The sequence below is a fragment of the Castanea sativa genome, chromosome 10 (genome assembly GCF_040712315.1).
Source record: "Castanea sativa cultivar Marrone di Chiusa Pesio chromosome 10, ASM4071231v1".
NCBI lineage: Eukaryota > Viridiplantae > Streptophyta > Magnoliopsida > Fagales > Fagaceae > Castanea > Castanea sativa.
The window spans coordinates 28,842,105-28,868,172 of NC_134022.1; the positions used below are offsets into that span (position 1 = coordinate 28,842,105).

General features: G+C 32.9%; 2 protein-coding genes across 2 annotated transcripts in view; both read right to left on the bottom strand.

Annotated features, from left to right (window-relative positions):
* Positions 1 to 621: 621 nt before the first annotated feature.
* On the bottom strand, positions 622 to 16,183 carry LOC142612699 (pleiotropic drug resistance protein 1-like). Its single transcript, XM_075784841.1, has 24 exons — positions 15,777 to 16,183; positions 14,161 to 14,281; positions 13,968 to 14,056; positions 13,802 to 13,886; positions 11,834 to 11,993; positions 11,664 to 11,740; positions 11,481 to 11,534; positions 11,303 to 11,393; positions 10,881 to 11,182; positions 10,513 to 10,794; positions 9,961 to 10,277; positions 9,716 to 9,876; positions 9,510 to 9,613; positions 9,248 to 9,404; positions 9,064 to 9,171; positions 8,817 to 8,980; positions 8,193 to 8,525; positions 7,693 to 7,983; positions 7,538 to 7,621; positions 7,316 to 7,449; positions 2,895 to 3,122; positions 2,620 to 2,791; positions 1,146 to 1,400; positions 622 to 1,036 (listed from the first exon to the last, which is right to left on the bottom strand). The coding sequence occupies exons 1-24, from the start codon at positions 16,046 to 16,048 to the stop codon at positions 779 to 781; spliced, it is 4,299 nt and encodes a 1,432-aa protein (XP_075640956.1). The 5' UTR covers positions 16,049 to 16,183; the 3' UTR covers positions 622 to 778.
* A 6,760-nt stretch (positions 16,184 to 22,943) lies between these two features.
* The window catches only part of LOC142612700 (pleiotropic drug resistance protein 1-like), a 17,539-nt gene continuing 14,414 nt past the window's right edge, over positions 22,944 to 26,068 (bottom strand). The window contains exons 21-24 of the mRNA XM_075784842.1: positions 25,181 to 25,408; positions 24,906 to 25,077; positions 23,366 to 23,620; positions 22,944 to 23,258 (exon numbers count right to left, since the gene is read on the bottom strand). Of these exons, the coding sequence (XP_075640957.1) occupies positions 23,001 to 23,258; positions 23,366 to 23,620; positions 24,906 to 25,077; positions 25,181 to 25,408 (913 nt within the window). The 3' untranslated portion in view covers positions 22,944 to 23,000. The remainder of the gene's footprint in view (positions 23,259 to 23,365; positions 23,621 to 24,905; positions 25,078 to 25,180; positions 25,409 to 26,068) is intronic.

Consider the following 26,068-nt stretch of genomic DNA (forward strand, 5'->3'; position numbering starts at 1 on the left):
ATTCTGGGGTTACAAGTTTAAATCAACGATCACAACCTAGTCACCTTTATCCTCAAACTTCTGGATCTAACCTTTAGATCTGAAGCAAAAGTACAACTATGGGATAGACACCTGATCTGTGAACTCCTACCTACCGGACTCTCCTCCAGTAATGGGGACCACCCTTACACGCCTTCTCTCGGCTTCACACGGGCTGACCAAACCAAACTTAGGAAGATTTTCGGTCGTCTTAGGGCTTGGAGATCCACACAGATTTCGGTAACAAATCTCACAGGTATAAATCTGCAACAAACTTTAGGGCTAAACACAAAAATAGGAAGAATAGGGATAACAGGGAAGCAAAGGTTAATCTGAACAAATAATCACAGAATAACAAATAGAATGGTTAGAAGGAGGCTCAGCCTACCATTTGCAGATGTAATAGAAAATGATGAAATAATAGCAGACGAAGAAATAAATAAAAGGGAACGAAAGAGTTATCAAGAAATAGATGTAAAACAAAATATGGGGTATGGGAGATCTATCCATGAAAATAATTCAAAATAATTATAATGGCAAAATAATCTGGATAACTATGGCGGCAGTGCCGACCAACTTGATTATATGATAAACAGTAACTTACAATCCGACCGGGCCAAACTTGGCTCTGATACCATAAGGGGGTAAGTTACATGCTAAGGCCGGTTGAGGCCAGTGTGCGGAAGATGAAAGAAAAAATAAATATATATATATATATATATATATATATATATATATATATTTACCTAAAATAAAACACTCATTTCTTTTGAAAGTTAAAGGCCTTGATAGACAAGGCAAATATGAATCCAAAGAGCACTGGAATCCCAACAATTACTGCTGCAACGACGCCCAAAAAGTCATTTCTAAAGCCAAAGTAATTCCTTAAAAAATCTTCCACAGTTTCACCAGACTCAAGTAAGTCCTTTACATCTCCATATTGTGAAGCAAACAATCCATACAAGGTCCAAGCAACAGGGCAAGCCCAATAGTACCATCTCCACCATATTGGAATTCTCTGTCATAGAAAGAAAGTTTAATCCTAATGGTTTCATTTTGTGTGTGAATATGTAATATGCAAATGTGCATAGTTTGTATATGTATGTGTGTAGAATATTAGTAGTTACCGTTTGGGGGACAATGAATCCTGAGAAAAGGTTCCATATTGCATAGAAGGCAGATGAAACTATGCTCCCAATGTGGTGGTTGGGAGTAAGAGCCACAGTCATCATCCCATATAATGTAAAGTATAATAAGGTGAAATACATGAAGAAAAGATACCATAAGAACTTGCTAACTGTCCATTCGAATGCCATCATGGCATATACTATAACCCCATAAATGACAGTTTGAAGAAAAATGTATGGAAGCTCAATAACAACCTACAAAAGAATGGGACTTGGTTAGGATCGTTGTCATGAGTTCAAGTGTTCAACAGGATAGCCTAGACAATATAAACACAAAACATGTTGCTCTTTGCTTCTTCTTCTTATTCTTCTTTTTTTTTTTTTTTTTTTTTTTTTTTGAGGGCAAGATATCGGTGGAATGCATGATAGATCAATTCTAGAATTATTTATATCTAGCATCTAATATTTGTATTTTCCTATAAATTTTCAATTTCATATAATATATATTGTGCAAAAGAAAAATACTAATTTAATAAGCAGATAAATTTTTATATGGTTTGGCAATACACCTATGTCAACAAGTAATGAAGAGGAGAAAATTACAATAAAAAAAATAGGGAGATTACAATAGTGGCACAAAATCTCTCTCAAAAATTGGTAGAGGAGAGCAATTAATGCATTGGTAAGAAAGAGTGAGTTGTTCAAAGTTGAGAGCATTAAAAATGGTAGAGGAAAATCCAAAATAACATTAGTAGAAGTAATAAAAATAAAATAAAAAAGACTTTTCAAGTAAGGATGTAACAGTGAATATGACTTTAGATAATAAAATGAAAAACAAATACATGTGGTTGACCCTAACCTATCCATTAAGGATCTATAGTCGACTCCAAAAATTTGGAATTAAGTCTTGTTGCGTTGAAATTTCAAGTTTATTTCACATTAAATTTTACACAAAATATGGCTTTATTATTGGATAGTAAATTGTAATAATTAACTCAAAATTTGGAATGTGGGCTTAATACGAGCTTAATAAGGATTTTGAATTTCTGTAAGTGCTCGTGGGGTGTAGGGGACAAAGGCTAAGATTCAAGTCTTTAGAATAAAGTTTTACACACATGTACACTTAGATTAGATGATAGTTTAATTTCTATTTTATATCAAAAAAAAAGTTTCTAAATTTAGTCAACCATGGTCGATTATGTGACAATTCAAGCTATGTGATGTCAATAGGTATCATAGAGAGTCGATTTCATTCATGGTTGTGATTTTATTTCCTAAATATAATAGTCTACCAAGCATCATTTCACTTAAAATTTTAAATGACATGGTACTATATATGTGTGTGTGTGTGTGTGTGTGTGTGTAGTATTTAATTTGAACTATGAAATAGATCCAATTCAAATGGTGAATGCTTTTCGCCTTTAAATTGATCAATTTTTTACAGGAAAGTCTAATACAAAACAAGAAATTTTACCTGTCCAATGGCATATGGTAGAGCTGAATACATTCCGGCCGCTCTTTCTCTGTAAAAGACCGTTCTCTCAGTAGCCACAATTGGCTGCACAGACATGCCATTTTGTACCCCAATGTAGACAACGGCAGTGTACATAGAACCCATTGCATTGAACAGGTCTTGTTGCTTTGTCCTGTGATTCCCAAAAACAAGTTAGTACATATTAGTCACTCTTGAGGTTTAACGTTTTTAGATTCAATTTTCATGCCTTGGGTTATAAGTTATTTGCAATATACCTTTTGGAACCAAGATCCCAAAATATCATCCCAAACAACAAAGCTATGATTGTTGTGAATAATAGTCTCACAGCGTTATAAGATGGGTTTCGCCAGTAAGAGCACTGCTGTTTCCACAGGCAAGCGATGCATTGTTCGAAGAAAGATTGTGAATAACGAGTAGGGAAGAATAGATCTTTGGAACCCAATGGGGGTGTACTTAGTTCCCTGATCAATGCTTTGTTTCTCCTGAATCATTGTTCTTTAAGCATTAATAGTGAAATACGAAATCCCATATACAACAAGAATATAAGGAAAAAATTTCTAATGAGAAAATCTTCAACCCACTAGGTAAAAATTTACGAGTTTTTAGTTATGTGACCTATTTAATAGTCATGTAATTTATTTAAACTAGTTGTAGACCCATGGGAAGCGTGAAAATATATAACTATTTTGTAACGTGGTATAATATATGATTTATTCTATAAAACGTACCGGAGATATTATTTCTAAAATTATTTTTCACCCTTTCATCTCTACAAATATATTATTCTATATATATATATATATATATATATATATATATATATAAACATAGGTGCATTTGATTGATATTATTCCTTTTTTTTTTGAGATAAAAGATAGAAATAATTTTTTTTTTTCAAGTGATCTATACTATGCAAAGTTTTGTATAGTATTTTTATGGTTTTTTTTTTTTCTCCAATTAAAAATTTTAAGTTCCAAAATTAATTATTTGAATTTCTCATTCTCTTAAGAAGATTACCATGATAACCAAACTTCATCACAAATTTGTAATTGATATTACTTAAATAATTTATAGAGACATTCAAATACATATTCATCTCACTTCTAAAATATCTAAAAATTAACTCAAACCAAAACTATAAAATGAACAGAGAGTACATGTAATAAATAACTCAAAAAACACACCGCTATAGTGTATCATCCAAAAGTAGAGACAAAGAAAAAAGAAATCACCATTCTAAAATAGAGTTGCAAGAAAGAATTAATAAGAGAGAGAGAGAGAGAGAGAGAACAATCACCTTTTTTTTAGGAAGAGAATGTGAGACAAATAACAAAATTACATAAAAGAAGATGAGTAGAATAATATTTAAAAGAAAAATGTATAGTTGTAAATGCCAAATTTATCCCAAGTCATGCTATGGTTTTTTTTTCTACAAATAAAATTTTTAAGTTCCAAAATTAATTATTTGAATTTCTCATTTTCTTAAGAAGATTATCGTGATAACTAAACCTCATCACAAATTTAAAATTGATATTACTTAAATAATGTATAGAGACATTTCAAATACATAATCATCTCACTTCTAAAATATCTAAAAATTAACTCAAACCAAAACTATAAGAGGGACAGAGAAAACATGTGATAAATAACTCAAAAAAACACCACCAAATTGTATCATCCAAAAGTAGAGACAAAAAAAAAACAAAAAAAACAAAAATTCATCAATCTAAAATAGAGTTGCAAGAAAGATCTAATAAGAGAGAGAGAGAGAGAGAGAGAGAGAGAGAGAGAACAATCACCTTTTTTTGGGGAAGAGAATGTGAGACAAATAACAAATTATATAAAAGAAGATGGGTAGAAGAATATTTAAAAGAAAATGTATAGTTATAAACACCAAATTTATCCAACTCATGCTATGTAATAGAGTAACATTAAATCATTCGGCAATTTTCAAAATTATCCAAGTCATGTTATGGTTTTTTTTCTACAACTAAAAATTTTAAGTTCTAAAAGTAATTATTTGAATTTCTCATTTTCTTAAGAAGATTATCATGATAACTAAACCTTATCACAAATTTACAATTGATATTACTTAAATAATGTATAGAGACATTTCAAATGCATAATCATCTCACTTCTAAAATATCTAAAAATTAACTTAAACTAAAACTATAAGAGGGATAGAGAAAACATGTGATAAATAACTCAAAAAACACAACACCAAAGTGTATCATCCAAAAGTAGAGACACAAAAAAAAAAAAAAAAATCATCAATCTAAAATAGAGTTGTAAGAAAGAATTAATGAGAGAGAGAGAGAGAGAGAGAGAGAGAGAGAGTAATCACCTTTTTTGGATGAGAGCGTGAGACAAATAACAGAATTATATAAAAGAAGGTGAGTAGAAGAATATTTAAAAGAAAATGTATAGTTGTAAACAATGTTATGAATACCGTTTCGGACCCCATTTTGGTTTGTCCATTAGAACAAAATATTTCGGTACTGACTTATTTCAGCGTATCATTTTAGAATGTTTCGGAGTTATGTTATTTTATAATAAAAATATATTATTAATAAAAAAAAACCTATATAAATTATTAAGGGTTTTTAAAAACTTATAAGTACATATTTCAACTAATATGTAATCTTTAAGCCCAAATAATAATAATAATAATAATAATAATAATAATAAGTATCAGTTCAATCCTTTATAAAATATAATAAGAGTTATAATATGAAAAGAAAAAAAATTGATGTTAATACTTAATATTAGTAGTTGGAGGTTGGAACCGTGGTAGAGGGTAAAGGCTGGAACATTTGTTTTCATTGTTAGTCACGTGGGGTTCACAAAAACAAAACAAAGAAAAAAAAATTCAAATTTTAAAACACAAGTGACAAAAGAGGAGTATGTGGGCTGGCAAAAACTAAACAAATAAAAAATTTAAAGCAAAGTACATAGCATTTAAGGAAGAGTAAAGGGGCTGACAAAGAGTCGCATACATTACCTGTATAACACACAAATAAAAAAGGAAAGGCACTGGCAGCCCGCAGCAAGACCGAAATAGACCAGAAGAAAAAATCAAAACGAGAAGAAGAGAAGAAGAAGGGTCCGAAACCCACCAAAAGAAAAAGAAAAAAAAAGAAGAACAAGAAGGGTCTGAAATCCAGAAGAAGAAGAAAACAAGAAGCAGAAGGGTCCATAACCAAGAAAAGAAGAAGAAGGCAAGATTTTTTTTTTTTTTTTTTTTTTTAAAGCCAAAATCTGGTACCGGCTGAAATTTGTGTTTCGGCCGAAATTGGTTGGAATGGCCGAAACACCCCGAAATAGGCTGAAATTTGACCCGAGGTGGAATAGGGGGTATTATGGTACCGGTTTGCATGTCAGTACGAAATATTCCGATTGGAATGGAACGAAATCAATTACAATAGTTGTAAACACCAAATTTATCCAAGTCATATTATGTAATACAGTAACATTAAATCATTCTATAATTTCCAAAATTATCCAAGTCACGTTATGATTTTTTTTTTCTACCACTAAAATTTTTAAGTTCCAAAATTAATTTTTTGAATTTCTCATTCTCTTAAAAAGATTATTATAATAACCAAACCTCATCACAAATTTACAATTGATATTACTAAAATAATTTATAACAAATACATAATCATCTCACTTCTAAAATATCTAAAAACTAACTCAAACCAAAACTATAAGAGGTATAGAGAATACATGTGATAAAAAAACTCAAAAAACACACCACCAAAGTGTATCATCCAAAAGTAGAGACACAAAAAAAAAAAAGTCTAAAATAGAGCAGTAAGAAAGAATTAATAAGAGAGAGAGAGAGAGAGAGAACAATCACCTTTTCTTTGGAAGAGAATGTGAGACAAATAATAAAATTATATAAAAGAAAATGAGTAGAAAAATATTTAAAAGAAAATTTATAGTTGTAAACACCAAATTTATCCAAGTTACGCTATGTAATAGAGTAACATTAAATCATTATGTAATTTCATAATATAACATATAACAAACAAAGAAAATAAAATTAAAAAGATAAAAATTTAAAATATAACCAAATCATATCAATCTAAAGTAGAGTTAAACATAAAAATTCATCAATTTAAAGAATTAAACATCCACCAAATGAGATAATATATATATATATATATATATATATATATATATATATATAGAGAGAGAGAGAGAGAGAGAGAGAGAGAGAGAGAGAGAGAGTATTCACCTTGTGTGAGCAAAATATGGATTGAATGAAATAGAAAATAACAAATTTGTATAGTAAACAAACTGGAGAGAAGAAGAGTCAAGATAAGAGAAAGATGAAGGGATGGAGAAATTATAAGGTTAAGGCATAGAGTAGTAGGGAGATAAAAAAGTAAAAGTAAGTAAATGTTGGAGAAAGTGTAATTGTAAAGTGGCAAATTAAGAAGGAGAAAAATAATTAAAAAGGAAAGAAAATATTGAAAATAGGTTGATGATGTTGCTCAACAGGAGTAGCAATATTAGACTTTAGGCTTTAACTTTTAGATATATATAGATGGCATAATGGATTATCATATTAAACTTTGGGAGAAAATATATCAAGTTTCAAGTTATGCTTTAATTTTTCTAATGTTTCTTTGGACTAGAGATGAAACAAAGGTTGTAACGAAAGCTTTACCTATGTAGTTCTGAGTTCTTGTACACATCAGTGAAATTAACACCAAGAGCTGTTTCTTGTGCTATTGAAGTAACCTCCAACATCCAAGTTGCAGGATTATATCCATCTCTAATCTTAGGAACTCCGTTGATTTCCTTACGAAGCAAAATCCAAATATTTTGGTAACTATATATGTGACAAAAGTGGGTTGATATGTACATATCAATTGTTTATTTGCCTAACCTCAAAGTACTTAATCAGATGGGATGAGTGGCCGCCTAATGGACCTGCATATATTTGCTCTCCTCCCACTTTCAAAAGAAGTAGCTGAAATGCAACATTGAGCCGTTAGAGATGGCCCTTAAACATATATATACACATATGTGTGTGTATCTTACCTCATCAAAGGTGCCAAAAATATCAATGCTTGGCTGATGTATGGTGCAAAGCACTGTTCGTCCTGTGTCAACAGTGTTCCTCACTGTCCTCATTACTATTGCTGCTGCCCTGGCATCAAGGCCAGAGGTTGGCTCATCCATGAATATTATAGATGGGTTAGCAACAAGCTCAACTGCGATTGTCAGCCTCTTGCGCTGCTCAGTTGAGAGGCCACTCACATTGGGCAAGCCAACAAGTGCCTCCCTTAATGAGGTCAGTTCCACAAGCTCAATGACTTCCTCGATGAACATCTGCAGCTCAAAACCACAGTTTTAGTCTTGAATTTGCAGCTCAATATCCTATAATAACTGAATATAATTTTTTTTTTATTATCTTGAATTTGTTCAACTTTGCTCTAGTAGGTGTCAAATTAGAATGTGCAACACTCATTTGCCTGTCGTTATTTTTAAGTTTATTGTGCCCTCAATAAAAGAAAAGGAAGAAAATTTAGAAACGGTACCGCTCTTGTTAAAGAATCAACCTCAGGGGCTAACCGAAGCCACGCAGAATATAATAAAGATTCGTAGACAGTAACGTGTGGAGAATGGATATCAGTTTGTTCACAATATCCAGATATGCGAGCAAATGTTTCTTGCTTCTTTGGGTAGCCAGATATTGTGATGCTACCCTGGATATATCCGCTAGTTTTCCTTCCTGCCAAGACATCCATTAGTGTGGTCTTACCAGCACCACTAACACCCATTAGAGCTGTTAGGACTCCTGGCCTGAAAGCTCCACTTATACCCTTTAGTAGTTCAAGCCTATCCTCAAGAATACCTTGAGTTTTCATTTCCTGCGTGTATGTCAACAAAAGTGAATATTTTTTGGTTTCGGAATAATTTGAAATGACATATTCAAGTTTGTTGTTGATAGGAGTTATAGGATAACGAGAAGCAACAAAATCAATACATTGAAGTAGAAAAGGGTTATGAAATTCAAGAGAAAAAGACGAGTGTAAAATCACGATTATGTATGAATAAAACACTGATTATACACATAGTAATGACTTGAGAATTTGAGTACAAATATCCTGCCAAGTACAAGAGTACATTAAGGGTGCATCTAAATTGAAGATAGAAGGAACCTGTGGCATGTCTACAGCATATCTGATTTCATCGAAAGCAATTGATAGGGGTTCAAAAGGAAGAACCATTCCTCTCTTCCCATTTTGATAAGCTTCATCAATTCCACCTACTCTTGTAGATAATGACCTGGATGATACACTTCTTTGATCTTCAGCCCTTTGTTCTGTATTGTTATTACAGTAATTATTTATAATTTAAATACCACAAGTTAGAGACAGAGCATGAATCTGGGAGCTAATGACCCACCAGGGAAGCTCTTTCCTCTAGATGATAGCTCAATGAACTCTCCAGCTCTATTAGCATTTCTCTCAGTCAAGGCCTCTTTGGATAGTACTGTCTGAGGCTTACCAAAGGCTGCAGCAAAGTAATCCATTTATAAGAAAAATTAGTCCAATTTCGGAACTTGACAAGATATGAAGATAGAACTTACGACTGAGATACTGTAGAGCCAAAGTGAAAAGGAAGTTGAACAGGAAAATGTATCCAATCAAAGCTCCTACTCCAATCCAGTACCAATCTGCTTGTGGAAAAATCCCACGAGACTTCAAGACCAAAACTCCTAGTTGTTCTGAGGAATTAGGAGCCACCTATAATAAAAAAAACATTTCCACATAATTATTGGTCAATCTTTTATCCAATTTTTTTCTTAAAATTATTTTTTCTTTCTTAAAAATTTATAAAAGGACGCTTACATGTCTCCAACTCTTTCCTAGAAATTCATTCACAGCTATAGCATTCTGTCCATACATCAGCGGGGAGATCCAATAACCCCACAACCACCATTTCGGCACATTATCTGATGCAAAATGAAAACAAAAATAGAATTTAATCATTTATATCCAATTGGCATCAAGAATAGAAAACTCATTACCAGGATCTATTTATTTTATTACTTCACCTCGAGATATGATGAATCCTCCTAAAACCTGCACTACAAGGAGAGCGAATGACCCAACTGTGTTAGCGACAATCACATCCCTTCCTAATGCAGCCATTAATCGGAAAAGTCCAGATGCCATCAGGTTAATGAACAGGATTAAAAAGTACTGTTTGAAAAACCTGCCATTTGGAGCTTTGGTCAGAATCTGAAACCAAAATGTAAACTTAAATTTAAATTATGCTGCTTTCATTTTTTTTTTCCACCTTCGAATGTCTGGATCAAAGCCTATTACATAATAAGTCATCACCACCCAAATGGCAGATTCTACAAGGTTTATTGGAATCTTGAGGATCCATGTGGGTGTAGCGTAAGCCCACGAGGGATAGAAGAAAAGGTCTCTTTGCTTGTAAAAGACAGGAAGTTTCATGACGGCCATATTGAGCTCTGAAATTCCATTAAACATAGCTACAAGGGCCGTAAAAAAGAGAGCGCCCAAATAGATACCACCATCTGTCACTGTATCTCGATGCATCTCAGTTCGTAGAAATAAGGTCATCATTATAAAAGCTATGAGAGTGAGCTGAAAATGCAAGAAAATAAAAGGAACTATAAGGAGTAATCACTTAAATGTCGAATGCTTAAATTGTATTTTGTACCATCATGGAGGATGTTTATACAAAGTTTCAGTTTTTTTATGATAAGAGTATGAACTTCAAAAAAAAATTATTTTTATTCATTCAAGTTTTGAGATATACTGAAACTTAATTCCTCCCAACTTTACTCAAAATTGAAAATTTAAATGATTAAATACTCACTTGGCTCATTTTGAAGATGTAGACAAATGAGTTCCTCCTCATAAGCAAGAATTCTCTACTAACACAAGCTCTCAATAACTCTTTCTTGCTAACACCATACTTCTTAGTGGTTAAAACAGCAGGGTGGCCTTCGGACTTGTTAAATGGAATAGCAAGCTTGTCACCAAGTTTGCAACCAATGTCAAATGAGTGAAATGCTTTGGCAAATTCGTCCACATTAACAAACCTGTAAGGCTCATCTTTATTTGCCCAATACTGCTCTTGGTCTTTCCTTGATGTCACCTATTGCAGCCTCACAAAAAACAAAAAAAAACAATTTAAAAAAATTTCCAATGCTTTGCAGAACATAAGAAAAAAACTAGAAGTACCTCTTGTAAAAAGTCGGCAACTCCCTTCCTCTCGGGACATTTGAAACCCATGTATTCAAAAAACTCCAGCACATTTTCACGGGGACCTTGATACACAATTTGGCCATCTGAGAGAAGAATTATATCATCGAATAGTTCATAAGTTTCTGGAGGCGGTTGGAGAAGAGAGATTACTGCAGTTCCATTGAGAATACGGAGGGATTGCTTAAGTGAATTTACAATCTGAAAAGTTGTTGAGCTGTCCAAGCCAGTGGATATCTCATCCATGAACAATGCCCTTGCTGGTCCAACCAGCATCTCCCCTATATCATATATATATTGACCAGAAATTTCAAAGAATCATCTTAAAGTACATATCACAATTTACGGGTTTCAATTTGAGCAGGCAACATGAGAGTGCAATGTTGTGTTTTATGTATTACCTGTTGTGAGTCGTTTTTTCTGTCCACCAGAAATACCTCTTAACATTTCATCTCCCACTATAGTATCAGCGCAGACTTCAAGCCCCAAAATCTACAATGTCATAAAAGCAGAAAGCTTAAAATTGTACAGACAATCACATTGTTGTGCATATCTCCTAGATGGATTTTAAGGTGGTACCTTGATAACATAATCGGTAACAATACTGGTCTCCAGTCCTTCAAGTGCTGCTGCCTGAAGAATTTAAGCTATCAAGTTTTTTAGTAATGGCTAATGAAGATTGTTCTGTTCACCCCTTTCCAATAATTACTGCAAATTTATGAACTGTCAACAAATAATTCAAGGACAATTTGTTTGTGTCACCTTCATGTAGATATCAATATCAGGATCTGGCTTAATATTTGCTGCCTTCTCTCTTCTTAATAATTCTGCCAATATCTCTGCAAAATTTCCAAAATTTGAAATTCTAAATTCAAAACCTCAAACTCCTTGGCCAAACAGAATATCTTAAAATTGTTGGTGTTTAAACTGACCATAACGTTGTCCAACCCCTTGACATCTTGCTGCAAAAGTCAGTGTTTCTCTCACTGTCATTTCTCCTATGTGAAGATCATGTTGACTTATATAGGCTGATGTTCTTTGTGGAACAAACTCTTCCATTCCATGTCCATTGTACGTAACTCTTCCCAAAAACTAAAGTTCATTAATTACCATATCAGATCATAAGATAATTTTTAAAATCCACTCCTCATTACCACTCTTGGTGTTCCACCCTATACTCCACAAACTATAATTTTCCTTTTAATTTTGGCTACTTTAAAGCATTTTCATCGAAGGTGTTAAAAATGTTGAATGTTAATTTTTTTTAGCATTTTTTAAAATCTCAAAACATAAAAACCCATATTTATCAAAGGTGTCAAATCTTAAAAATTTTAGCAACTTGCTACAATGAGCATGGTTTTATTACTAACACCTCACTGTAGCAAGCTGCTACTTTTTTTATTCTTTTCTTTCTTTCCTTTTCACTCTCTCTCTCTTGCTGTTCGTCCCCTCTCTCTCTCACTCTCTTCTCCTCTTCATTTCCCTTTCTCTTTGCATCTCGAATTCGTGGGTCTTGGGTGTGGCCAAGTTGAGTTGGCATTCTAGAGGCGTCATTCTTGAGTCTGTGTGGTCGATGCTCTTGGCTGGGGTTGAGACCGGAGAGGCTGGGCCGCTGGGGTGGTGGTCATCGGAGAGGTTGGGGTGGGTTTTGGCTATGGTTTTGTGGTGGGTTTAGATCAGGATGAGTTTGATTTGATTTTGGTTCTTGATTTGGTTTTGGAATTGTGTTTTGGTTTTACAGTGCGAAGGAGGAAAGGGAGAGGAAAGTCAAGCCGCCGCCATGGAAGAAGATGACGACGGGGAGGAAAGTGGTGTCCGTGTCCGCATGGGCGGAGCTGTTATTGGATTGCCCCCCCTAATTTTTTTTATAAAAATATTATTATATTAATAGGTACTAAGTTTAACAATTTTGTTCAATAAAATTACACTTTGCCCCCCTTAATAATGCCATTAATTTTTTTGAGAGTAATCTTATAGCCAAAAACGTTTTTACAATATTTATACAAACTATTAAGGTAGCAAATTCTTATTAGTTCGTACACTTGCATAACTTTTTATATGTCAATAACCACTTATCACATTAGCAATTTGTAAAAATTTTGTAGTTTTAGCATTTTTCACCTTTTAAAGGACATAAAAAATTAATAGATTAAATCTAAAACAAAATATAAAAACTCAAAAAAATTAGCTCAACAACAAAAATTACCAATATAATAAAACTAAAAAAATTAAGTCCAATCAATATATTTTACCCAGAACAAACTACTTGGTCATTTAAAAAAATTTTAACAAAAATCCTTAGTAGTAAAAAAATAGACTCAAGGGTCGGAGCCACCGCACACAGCTAGCAGCAAAGTCGCCCCCCTAACTCCAAGTCCTGGCTCCATCCCTGCGTGTCCGTGTCCATGTCCATGGGAATGAAGAGGCGGAACGAGACCGGCGGTTGAGGTTGTGGTTGGTGTCTGTGGCTGTGATTGTGGGCGGTGGTGGCAGTAGATTTGTTGGTAGTGAAAGAGATGAGAAGGAGAATAAAAAATTAATATTTTAATGAAGTAGCAAAAAATATAAATTTTATGATGTTAGGTGTATTGTAAAATTAGGTGTTAAAATTGATAAAGTAGATTTTTGAAATGTTTAAAGCTAAAATTTTTGAAATCTTTGATGAGGATGCTTTTAGAAGTTCAAGTGATAGCTTAGTGGTTATAGCATCATTTGGAGTGTCCAAAGTGTGCGTGGTAGGAACCACCACCCCTCCCACTATCTACTTATCAAGAAAAAAAAAATGGCTCCATTATAAGAAGAAGAAAAAAAAAAGTGACTAATTGATGGAACATAATAATTCTTATTCAAATAATTTTACCCAAAATAAAGTAAATTCATCTGATATTTTACTTCCTTACCTTTAAATCTTTACCGAGTTTTCCAGCCAAAGCCAATAGTAATGTGGTCTTTCCAGAGCTTGGGGGGCCTAAAAGCAATGTCATTCTGCGAGAATTGGATGAACAAGATGGAAAATGAACCGTTTGGGAAGTGTAATCTAATATCATTGACACTATATATAATCACCTTTGAGGCTGGATGATGCCACTAACATCTCGAAGGATTGGTAAGGTTATCTTTCTACTTGGAAGAATGTGCAGATAATTTAAGAATCCCTTAGAGAAAGAGAATGGGAGAGAGATTTCAGAGTGAGTATATAACTATATATAGAGATGAAAGTCATAGTTACATGATACAACTATCTACAAACTTCATTTACCTCTAACATGTTGACAAGGAAGTTGAATATTGTAGGTAACGCTCTGCTTCCAATGTAAACTTCTGCCTCCACATTTAGGTGCTCAAACCGAACTTCGACAGTTGGAAGTTCAAGTCCAACTCTGAGTTTAAGTTTTTTTTTTTTTTTTTGAGAAAGGAGTTTAAGTTAAAAAGTTTAGTTGGTTTGATATAAATTTAAGGGCATATAGATGAAAGGAAGAAATTGATACTTCTAAAATTTTGGGGAAAATATTATTTACGTTCCTAAATTTTGCTTGAAGTTCATTTTTTGTCTCTAAAATTTTATTTTTTATTTTGTCATTAAATTATTGAAAACAATTCTACATTTAACCAATTTAGGCAGTTTCTTAAGGCCTCCAAATAAAAAAAAAGACCCAGTCATCTTTAGATAATACAATACCATATTTGTATAGCAATCTAAAGTAAAAATATATCCTATACTCAGTGACATTTTTATTTGGAAAAGTAGGGTACACCTCTAACTAAGAATGGAAGAAATCCATCTAGCCATTTTTTGCCCTCTCACATTTAAAAAAAGTCTTTCATCTTTTGGCAATCACTCATTAGTCATTATCAAATTACTCTTTTTCTCTTTCCATCCTAAATCTATTTTCACCCAAGATATTTAGAGTAAATAATTTTGCTTTAGTTTATTATACATTATGCTTTAATAAAATACTTAATAGTCATTTTGAGTCTAAAAAATAAAAAGAATGTATTTAAAATAAAAATTATAATATAGAAAGTTAAAGATACATGCTTTAATTGATAGTTAAATATAAGAAAATTCATTTAAATTATCATCTTAAACCTCAAATTGTATCAAATTGACTATGGGTAAACAGAAAGTACAAAATTATTGGTCACACGCATTATACAAAAGGTCTTTTCAAAGTTTTTGGATGAAAAAATAATTGTTTTCAAAAGTTTAGGAATTAAAAAATATTATTTATTTATTTTAGTTCAAATATAGACTATATAACTTTTTCAATAGTTTAAGGATGAAAAAAAATTGAAGTTTTAAGAACAAAAAATAAACTAAATGCAAACCTCAGGGATAAAAACAATAATTGCCAAAACAAATTTATGGAAAAATTACAATTTTCAAATATCAAAGATGAAAATAAATTTAGATCAAATTTCTAGAATGAAACAATTATAACCGACTAGCAACCTAGTGTTTCCAAAGGAGACATGAGAGTTTAGGTCCTCCTTTTCCAACTATCAAATTATCCAAGAAGCCAAAATCTCTATCATAAAAAATAGTAATAATAAAAAGCCAAAATCTCTTTTACAATATAAAGACTGAAACTTATTAATATTAATTCTAACCATGTTCTTAAAGCTAAAGCTAAAGAGACAGCATAAATGCATGAAAAATGATTCAAAGAGCACAAATTTAGATGCCAGGAATGGAATCTCCCAAAAACAAGAAGAAGAAGAAGAAGAAGAAGAAGAAAACAATTTCAATCACTGTATTTGAAATTATTGCTGGAAACACCAAAAAACCACAAGAATATATCAATTACGCACCGACATCATATCAGTTTAGAAGTCAAAGATGTGAAATTAAAAACGTAGATTGATGGAACTCACCGATCAATACGGTCCTTGAGCTTTAACAGGAACTTCTCATTATCTTCTTCTGCAATTTTCACCAACCTATCTAACAAAGCTTTTCTCTCCAATATTCCAAGACTCTTTATGTCAATCTCTCTAGCTTGACCCTCTGCACTAGTGAGCATACCTTTCCTCATACGTGAATATGTAGGCAGTCTCTCTAAAGCAGCCCATTTGAGAGCTTCTTCATCGTCTTCTTCTTCTCTAAAAGACCTCGTGAAAACTTCCATATCGTTGTTCCTCAACATGTTAGGACTGCTTGTGTGTGAACTACTACTACTACTTCTACCTCTGTATATGTCACTGCTCGAATTATAGTAGCAAGTTTTTGACGTATATATAATCAAACAAAACGTGCAAAGTCTTTTTGGTTTTTTAAATTCAAATGCAATAATGTACTCAACTTTTATGCATATATTTTATGCTGTGAAACAGCTCAGCATCTCACAGATGGTTTGGGATCAATAATTATCATATAGGTTTATTTAGCAAAAATAGAGGAGACATGCTAGGTACACTAATTTTGGCACAATCTTGTGCTACAACTCACTACATGACTAGTTATGATTGATAAAAATGTGTTAGTGGACCATGTGAGTATATACCGTTACTAATTACAACTCGCCATTTGGTGAATTGTGGCACAAAATTATGCCAAAATTGATGTCTCTAGCATTTCTCAAAAAAAAAAAAAAAAAAATAGAAGGTTTGGATGGCAAGATACCATGACACGTCTAAACGAAAGATGTTAACAAAAAGTGAATTAATGGTAAGTAATTTTAGTACTATGCAAAAAATCACAACTATCTTAAGAGGTAGACTATGATTAACTGTCTATCACTCTTAAGTAAAGTCAATTTTTTTTTTTTACCATTCACACTTTGTCATTGCTATATTACAATTATGGCAAGAAGATGTAAAAAAAGTGTAGTCTAAACTTTATTTAAAAATGAGCAGGTAGCATGGAAAAAATTTTCCTTTAAAAATATATATATTCTAAGAAATTATTGTTGGGTTTGGCCTACGTCTATTGTGGTGGAGCCCAGCGCCACAAGAAGGCGGTATCTAGCTTCACGACCAGATAAAAGTAATCAATTCCACGTAAAAGAAAGCATGAAAAGGTGGGCCTAGTGTCCTAATTCATAGAAACTGAATGATAAAAAATTAGCATCACAGTGTGGTAAAGTTCATGAAAAACCAAAAGAATGATAATTGATACGTTCGCGAATATCATCCACATATTGAAATTTTGAAAAAGAAGAAAGAGTAAAATGTGAGGATGCCCCATTTTTCATTTTTTGATGGTTGAGGATGCCCCATTATAGGTATTAAAATGTGTGATCTAGAATCTTGATTGATAAGCGTAGCTATAGCATAGAATCTGATGCGACAGCCAACCAGTGTTAATGAGTACTTGAGGATTAAGAGCTTGTGGTGCAATTTTACGCAACCAGAAACTGACATGGATTGAACGGACTGTTAGTAAACTGATAACGTACATACGAGTGACATCTACGTGAACTTTGGCTTGGGTGGAGGCTCCTTATCTGATTGACGAGTTTTGGTTGGTTATTTGGTTGGCTGGTCTTTTTTTTTTTTTTTTTTGGGTCAAATTGTATGTATCAGCATCATCAAAGGCTTACGTCATATTAAGATCCTCTAGATTGTATGGTTATTATTGAGTAGGAGCTAATATGAGTCTGTTTGGATAGAATTTATTGTTAAAAATTGAAAACATTGTAATAAAATAATTTTTAAATGTGTGAATAGTATCGTGAGATTCATTTTTAATAAAAAATTGTTGAAAAGTGAAGTTTGTGGGTTCCGTAAATAGTGCATAGAACACACTGATGTAATGAAAAGAGCTGAAAAGTCAACAATATACAGCTATTGTTCATGAACAATAGCATGATAAGGGATGACAATGGGGCGCGGTGGGGCCGAAGGATGGGATCTTCACCCCCGCCCCGTATAGATTTTTCTTGCCCCACCCCCGCCCCGCCCCGCAAGACGGGGAGAATTTCTTGCCCCATCCCCACCCCTTAAAGGCCCACGAAGACCCGTGAAGCCTTGTCCTACATCGTAAAACTTTATTTCTTGTTAATTTTCTCTATAACTATTACCATTTTTTCAAATAAAATGACATGTTTCAATATTAAAAATATACTTGAAATTATAAATAAATTTATCGTATCAAATCAAACTAATTTTTAGCAAAAACTAAATAATATTATCTAAATGTTTAACAAGACAATGTCACCACAAAAATCTCATATTATGTCAATGATGAAAAGTAAGTTGAGAAAGACATATGAATCATGAATAAAAAGACAAAAAAAAAAAAAAGAGTTAAACTTGATACCTTATTTTTAACTTTGCTTGAGAGAAAAGACAGGTAGAACTACGTTAGGTAAAATAAAATAAGTTAATGATATTTTTGTTTAAATAGTAAGATTTTAGAATATGAAAAAATTACAACTTAATCCTTATTAACGAGGGATGGGGTGGGGTGGGTCTAAAAAGTGTAAATCCATCCCCGCCCCGTTCTGTGGTGCAGATCTAAAATCTCACCCTATCCCTGCCCATCATCTTTGCGGGCGGGGAAAACCCGCACGGGGCGAAGCAGGGAGGGGTGAATCAAGCGGGGCGGGGAAAAATTGTCATCCCTAAGCATGAACAGTAAAAATTGTCCCCCCTCATGCGTGCAGCAGCAGAAGAAAAAAAAGAAGAAGAAGAATAAGGAAATGTAATGTACAAAATGCAGACGCCAATAAGTTGGATCCAAACGCCACTTATATGGAGGGAGGGCAAGGTAGAGATTTCACTCCCTAAAATCGGCTAGAATGGAGACTAGCACACGAGAAGAGAGCATATGTATAGATTACCAATTATGAGGTCAATCTGGCATGCCGTTCACTACCAGCGATGTAGACATGATTCTTAAGATGCTAAACAAGGAATTAGATTGATGAAGGTCGAATTAATTGCATACACAACTTTCTACTCACTCAGCATTTAGGGTCTGTTTGGTTGAAGGAATAGAAAAGTGGGAAGATAGAAAATGGTGGAAGAATGGAAAAGTAGGAGAATAGAAAAGATTTTATTTTCTCTCCTACTTGTTTGGTTGGGAGTGGAAAAGTAGAAGGATGGAAAAAATGGATTTGAAAAAATTTACTTATATACCTTTGTTAAATAATGATGCCCAATTAAAACAAAAAAGTGACAAATAACCACAAAAAAGAGCAATCACCTAAATTTATTAAAAAAAATAAAAATCATGTCCCAAAAAAAATCACGTCTAGTTAAAAAAAAAAAACAACTATCATGCCCAGCCTAGAAAATCAAAAGAAAAAAAAAAAGGAAAGAAAAGACAATGTTATTGCTAAAAGAAGAAGAAGAAGAAGAAGAAGAAGAAGAAGAAGAAAAAAGGTGGGAAAAGCTAACCAGATCAAAGAAGGATGGAGGAATGGGTTTTAGGGATTTAAGGGCATTTAATATAGTTACGTTAGCTAAATAAGGGTGGAGGTTGCTGCATGATGATAGCTCTTTAGTTTATCGATGCCTTAAAGCTAGATATTTTCCTAAAACTCATTTATTTGATGCCAAGGAATCCCCAAATTGCTCCTTTGTGTGGAAGAGTATTGTCGATGCTTTGCCTGTCTTGAAGTCGGGATGTTGTTGGAGAGTTGGGAATGGGCTCTCCATTCGGGTTTTAAGGGATAAATGGATACCGAACTACCCAACAAATGCGCCTTTGTTTCCGGTCAAAGATGAGGTTCGAGAGGTGACAGTGGCTGAATTAATTGATCAAGAATTGCATGATTGGAGATCTGAATTTATTATGAACATGTTTGAGCAAGTGGATGCGGAAGCCATTTGTAGAATCCAGCTTAGCCGAAGAGATGTGAAAGACACTATGACCTAGCTACATCATAAATAGGGGTTGTTTACTGTCAAGTCCACATATAAGGTAGCGAAGGAAGTTTTGCACGGAGGAGATAAACTGAGAGCTCAAGGGGATGTGTGGGGAGAAGAGTGTGGACTACATTATGGAAGCTTCGTATTCCAAATAAGATTAAAGTGTTTGGGTGGAGAGCTTGCAATGATATCTTGCCAACAAAACTAAATTTGTCAAAACTAAAAATAATTGAGCATGCGATGTGTCCTATATGTATGAGATTTCTAGAGTCTGCGATCCATGCTTTGTGGGAATGTGAGGCGGCCAAGGATGTGTGGGATGGTAGTTTGAAAATTCTGTATAAGGGGGTCTTGGGTTTGGCTGATATTCTTCACCTAATGGAGTATTTGTTGGATCGGGTTGAGGTACATGCTATGGAGGAGGTCTTGGTTCAAGCCAGGTTGATTTGGAATCGTAGAAACCGAGTTGTACAGGAAGGGAAGTTCCATGATCTGAGATGGTTGATTATTCGAGCAAGAGAGCTGTTAGAGGAGTTTCGAACTGCCCAAGACCAGATGAGAATCGAACCAGTGATGCAGCAAGCTCGAGATACCTGGCAGCCTCCTCCACAATCGATATTCAAGCTTAATTTTGATGCAGTAGTGTTTTCAGGCCTCAACAGATTTGGGTATGGTGCAATTATACGCAATGAGAAAGGTGAGTTTATGGCAGCCATGGCAGCTAAGGGTCTAGAAGTGTTTTGTAGTGAGGAAGCTGAACTACTTGTGGTGTAGAAAGGCGATTGTGTTTGCGGTGGATGCTGGCTTCTCTGAATTAGTTATTGAAGGAGATAACAGTTTGGCTATGACAGTTATTTCAACCCCGAAGATTGATCATTCAATGCTTGGGAATGTGGTTGGGCATATTCAACACTTGCTTAGAAATTTGCATTGGGTAAGGGTTGATTGTATTAGGAGAGGGGGGAATCGGGTTGCTCATGTATTAGCTCAATTCGCTAGGAATATTTCTAAGGATATGTATTGGATGGAAGATGTGCCTCCAATAGCTAGAGAAGCTTTGTACCAAGATGCTAATTTTTCTGATTAATTGAATGATATGCTTCCATTTCAAAAAAAAAAAAAAAAAAGTTTAATGACCAAATTTTATTAGATGGTTCTAAGGTCTTTGGAACTAGAAACAGCCTTATATATGCCTATGTCATGCATGCATGAATTAAAAAAAAAAAAAATTAAAAGCTATATTTTGTCCATAAAAGATAAGAACAAAGATTCATCCCACAGTACAATCTGAAATTCATCCCATGACCTCCTAATGGCTTAGATCCTAATATTTAGAGCTAAACAATTATCTCTCAATTGGAAACTTATTCGGCAACTAACCAACCACTCCTATGAGTATGGTGATAACAACGATAGGAACTAACAATAGATTACAAAATCAAAATAATAATAGAATGATAAATTAATTAAAGATGAGAATAAGGCCGCAAAATTTTTATGTTTCATGTGGCTAAAGAAGAATGTAATATTTATAGGAGATGAGAGGCCTGAGAGAGAGAGATTGTTTTCCAATTTTTTTCTTTGGAAAATAAGCCTTATTTTTATTAAGGTTTTTTGTTGAGTAAAGATAGTTTTTCGTTGACCAATTTTTTTGTGCTACAAAACATTGGAAAATGTGGAAAACTATCTTTACAGAATGTTTTCCAACAAAACAAACAAAGCGTAAGTTACTATTGGAAAACTTACCATGTATGCTTTTTTGGATTTAGATCCTCTAGACTTCCTAGGGTACTCTACCAATAAATTTCCTTAAATCCTAACCATTCTTTTATAATTTAAGAGTCTAAATTCTGTCATGTCAGCATTCCACTAATAATACTTTTAAAATAATATAATAATGTTGCAAACAAAACAATTAAGATTATTATTAGTGGAATGCTGACATAGCAAAATCTAGACCATTAAATCATTAAAGAATGGTTAAGATTTAAGGAAATTTATTTGGTGGAGTATCCTAGGAAATCTCGAGGATCTGAATCCTACTTTTAAAGATGTCTACTTTATGGTTTTAATTTTCAAATTGAACAAGCCCGATGCCTTGGAAGATGGTATCAAACTCAAATTGCATTTGAAAATTCCCATTTTGATATTTTGATCAATTGTATTTTATTCAAGGGAGATTTTAACAATCCAAGCTTATCAAATTGAAACTCATCATAAGATTATTCCAACGACTCCTTATTTAGGCTAATCCATGATCATTTGATTACAACTCAATTCAATTAGGATTAAATTACAATTAAGCTTTAGAACACATTTATCTAAAAATAAAAGTGTTGAGCATTTTTTTCATTGTTTTTGTGATATCTTACTTGTTTTAAGTCTGCTTTGGGTATGCGAGTTGTTGTTTTAAAGGTAAGTCAAGAGATCTATAATATGGGTTCAAATTTGTTCCAATAGAAGGTTTGAATTTTCAGTCAAAGTTTGGTCCGTTTGGATACAGCTGAAAACTAAAAATTTAAACTGAAAATTGAAAAACACTGTAGCAAAATAATTTTTTAATGTGTAAAAAATACTGTTCATACCTAAAATTACTGTTCATAGCCTAAAATCACTGTTCACGGCCAATGAACAGTTACAGGTGTGCGTCCAACAAAAAAAAAAAGGGCTGAAACGCAGACGCACTGCATTTCAGCCCAATCCAAACCCATCCTTGATCGGGGTAAATTAAATTGTTTTTTGCATTCCCTTGATCCCAAGGTCAAAATTGTAATTTTTGCAATTTGTAGGTTCAAATTGGAATATTTGACACACAAAACAAGAGCAGACAAAATACAATATTGATATTACCCTTCACATGTAGATCAAACCAGCAATCCTGATATTGACAGAAGTAAATGTACGTTACTATTGGAAGATTATATTGACTATCCTCAAATAATGATATTTTGACAAGGACCCTAGTATATATTTTCATAGATACATCTAGAATGTTTGAATTTAGGCATATTAATTAATTATCAAATTTTAAAATAATGCAAGATGTTTGTTGGGAAACAGTTTATTTTGCTGAAGCTAAAAAAATTTTGTTGAAAATGTAGAAATTAGATTATAAAATAAGCTGAATAGTAGAACCTATGAATAGTATCAAAAAGTACAGCGAGACCAATGAATAATAATAAAAATAAGCTAAAAGTATAGATAAGTTGGATTTTTCAGCTCATTCCAAACGGATGTTTAATATATATATATATATATTTGTACCAAAAATAAAAAAAACATTCATTTCTTTTGAAAGTTAAAGGCCTTGATAGACAAGGCAAATATGAATCCAAAGAGCACTGGAATCCCAACAATCACTGCTGCAACGACGCCCAAAAAGTCATTTCTAAAGCCAAAGTAATTCCTTACAAAATCTTCCACAGTTTCACCAGACTCAAGTAAGTCCTTTACATCTCCATATTGTGAAGCAAACAATCCATACAAGGTCCAAGCAACAGGGCAAGCCCAATAGTACCATCTCCACCATATTGGAATTCTCTGTCATAAAAAGAAAGTTTAGTCCTAATGGTTTCATTTTGTGTGTATATGTAATATGCAAATGTGCATAGTCTGTATATGTATGTGTGTAGAATATTAGTAGTTACCGTTTGGGGGACAATGAATCCTGAGAAAAGGTTCCATATTGCATAGAAGGCAGATGAAACTATGCTCCCAATGTGGTGGTTGGGAGTAAGAGCCACAGTCATCATCCCATATAATGTAAAGTATAATAAGGTGAAATACATGAAGAAAAGATACCATAAGAACTTGCTAACTGTCCATTCGAATGCCATCATGGCATAGACTATAACCCCATAAATGACAGTTTGAAGAAAAATGTATGGAAGCTCAATAACAACCTACAAAAGAATGGGACTTGGTTAGGATCATTGTCATGAGTTCAAGTGTTCAACAGGACAGCCTAGACAAAATAAACACAAAACATGTTGCTCTTCGCTTCTTCTTTTTTTTTTTTTTTTTTTTGAGGGAAAGATATCATTGGAATGCATGATAGATCAATTCTAGAATTCTTTATAACTAGCATCTAATATTTGTATTTTCCTATAGATTTTCAATTTCATATAATATTTATTGTGCAAAAGAAAAATACTAATTTAATAAGCAAAGAAATTTTTCTATGGTTTGGCAACACACCCATGTCAACAAGTAATGAAGAGGAGAAAATTACAATAAAACAATATGGAGATTACAATAGTGGCACAAAATCTCTCTCAGAAAATGGTAGAGGAGAGCAATTAATGCATTGGTAAGAAAGAGTGAGTTGTTCAATGTTGATGGCATTAAAAATGGTAGAGGAAAACCCAAAATAACATTAGTAGAAGTAATAAAAATAAAATAAAAAAGACTTTTCAAGTAAGAATGTAACAGTGAATATGACTTCAGATAATAGAATAATAAAAAAAAAGATACATGTGGCTGACCCTAACCTACCCATTATGGATCTATAACCGACTCCAAAAATTTGGGATTAAGTCTTCTTGTTGCGTTGAAATTTCAAGTTTATTTCACTTTAAATTTTACAAAAAATATGGCTTTATTATTGGATAGTAAATTGTAATAATTAACTCAAAATTTGGAATGTGAGCTTAATATGAGCTTAATAAGGATTTTGAATTTCTGTAAGTGCTTGTAGGGTGTAGGGGACAAAGACCAATATTCAAGTTTTCAGAATGAAGTTTTACACACATATACACTTAAATTAGATTATAGTATAATTTATATTTTATATTTTAAAAAAAGGTTTCTAAATTTAGACAACCATGGTTGATTATATTAAAAAGCTATGTGATGTCAATATGTATCATAGAGAGTCCATTTAATTCATGGTTGTGATTTCATTTCCTAAATATAACAATCTACCAAGCACTACAACAAAATGTATTTTTAGTGAGGAAAAAATTCGTCACTAAAAGTCCAGTTTTTCGTCACTAAGAACCTTAAGCGTCATTTTACTTAAAATTTTAAATGACATGGTACTATATATATATATATATATGTATATATATATATATATAGTATTTAATTTGAACTATGAAATAGATCTAATTCAAATGGAGAATGCTTTTCGCCTTTAAATTGATCAATTTTCTACAGGAAAGTCTAATACAAAACAAGAAATGTTACTTGTCCAATGGCATATGGCAGAGCTGAATACATTCCAGCCGCTCTTTCTCTGTAAAAGACTGTTCTCTCAGTAGCCACAACTGGCTGCACAGACGTGCCATTTTGTACCCCAATGTAGACAACGGCAGTGTACATAGAACCCATTGCATTGAACAGGTCTTGTTGCTTTGTCCTGTGATTCCCAAAAACAAGTTAGTACATATTAGTCACTCTTGAGGTTTAACGTTTTTAGATTCAATTTTCATGCCTTGGGTTATAAGTTATTTGCAATATACCTTTTGGAACCAAGATCCCAAAATATCATCCCAAACAACAAAGCTATGATTGTTGTGAATAACAGTCTCACAGCATTATAAGATGGGTTTCGCCAGTAAGAGCACTGCTGTTTCCACAGGCAAGCGATGCATTGTTCGAAGAAAGATTGTGAATAATGAGTAGGGAAGAATAGATCTTTGGAACCCAGTGGGGGTGTACTTAGTTCCCTGATCAATGCTTTGTTTCTCCTGAATCATTGTTCTTTAAGTATTAATAGTGAAATATGAAATCCCATATACAAGAACAATATAAGGAAAAAATTTCTAATGTGAAAATCTTCAACCCACTAGGTAAAAATTTACGTGTTTTTAGTTATGTGACATATTTAATAGTCATGTGATTTATTTAAACTAGTTGCAGACCCATATGATGCGTGAAAATATATGACTATTTTGTAATGTGGTATAATGTATGATTTATTCTATAAAACGTACCGGAAATATTATTTCTAACATATGTGCATTTGATCGATATTATTCCATTATTTTTTTTTTTTGAGATAAAAGATAGAAATAATATTCTTTTTTCAAGTGATCTATACTATTCAAAGTTTTGTATAGTGTTTTATGGTTTTTTTTTTCAACAATTAAAAATTTTAAGTTCCAAAATTAATTATTTGAATTTCTCATTCTCTTAAAAAGATTATCATGACAACCAAATTTCATCACAAATTTGTAATTGATATTACTTAAATAATTTATAGAGACATTCAAATACATATTCATCTCACTTCTAAAATATCTAAAAGTTAATTCAAACCAAAACTATAAAAGGGATAGAGAGTACATGTAATAAATAACTCAAAAAACACACCGCTATAGTGTATCATCCAAAAGTGGAGACACAAA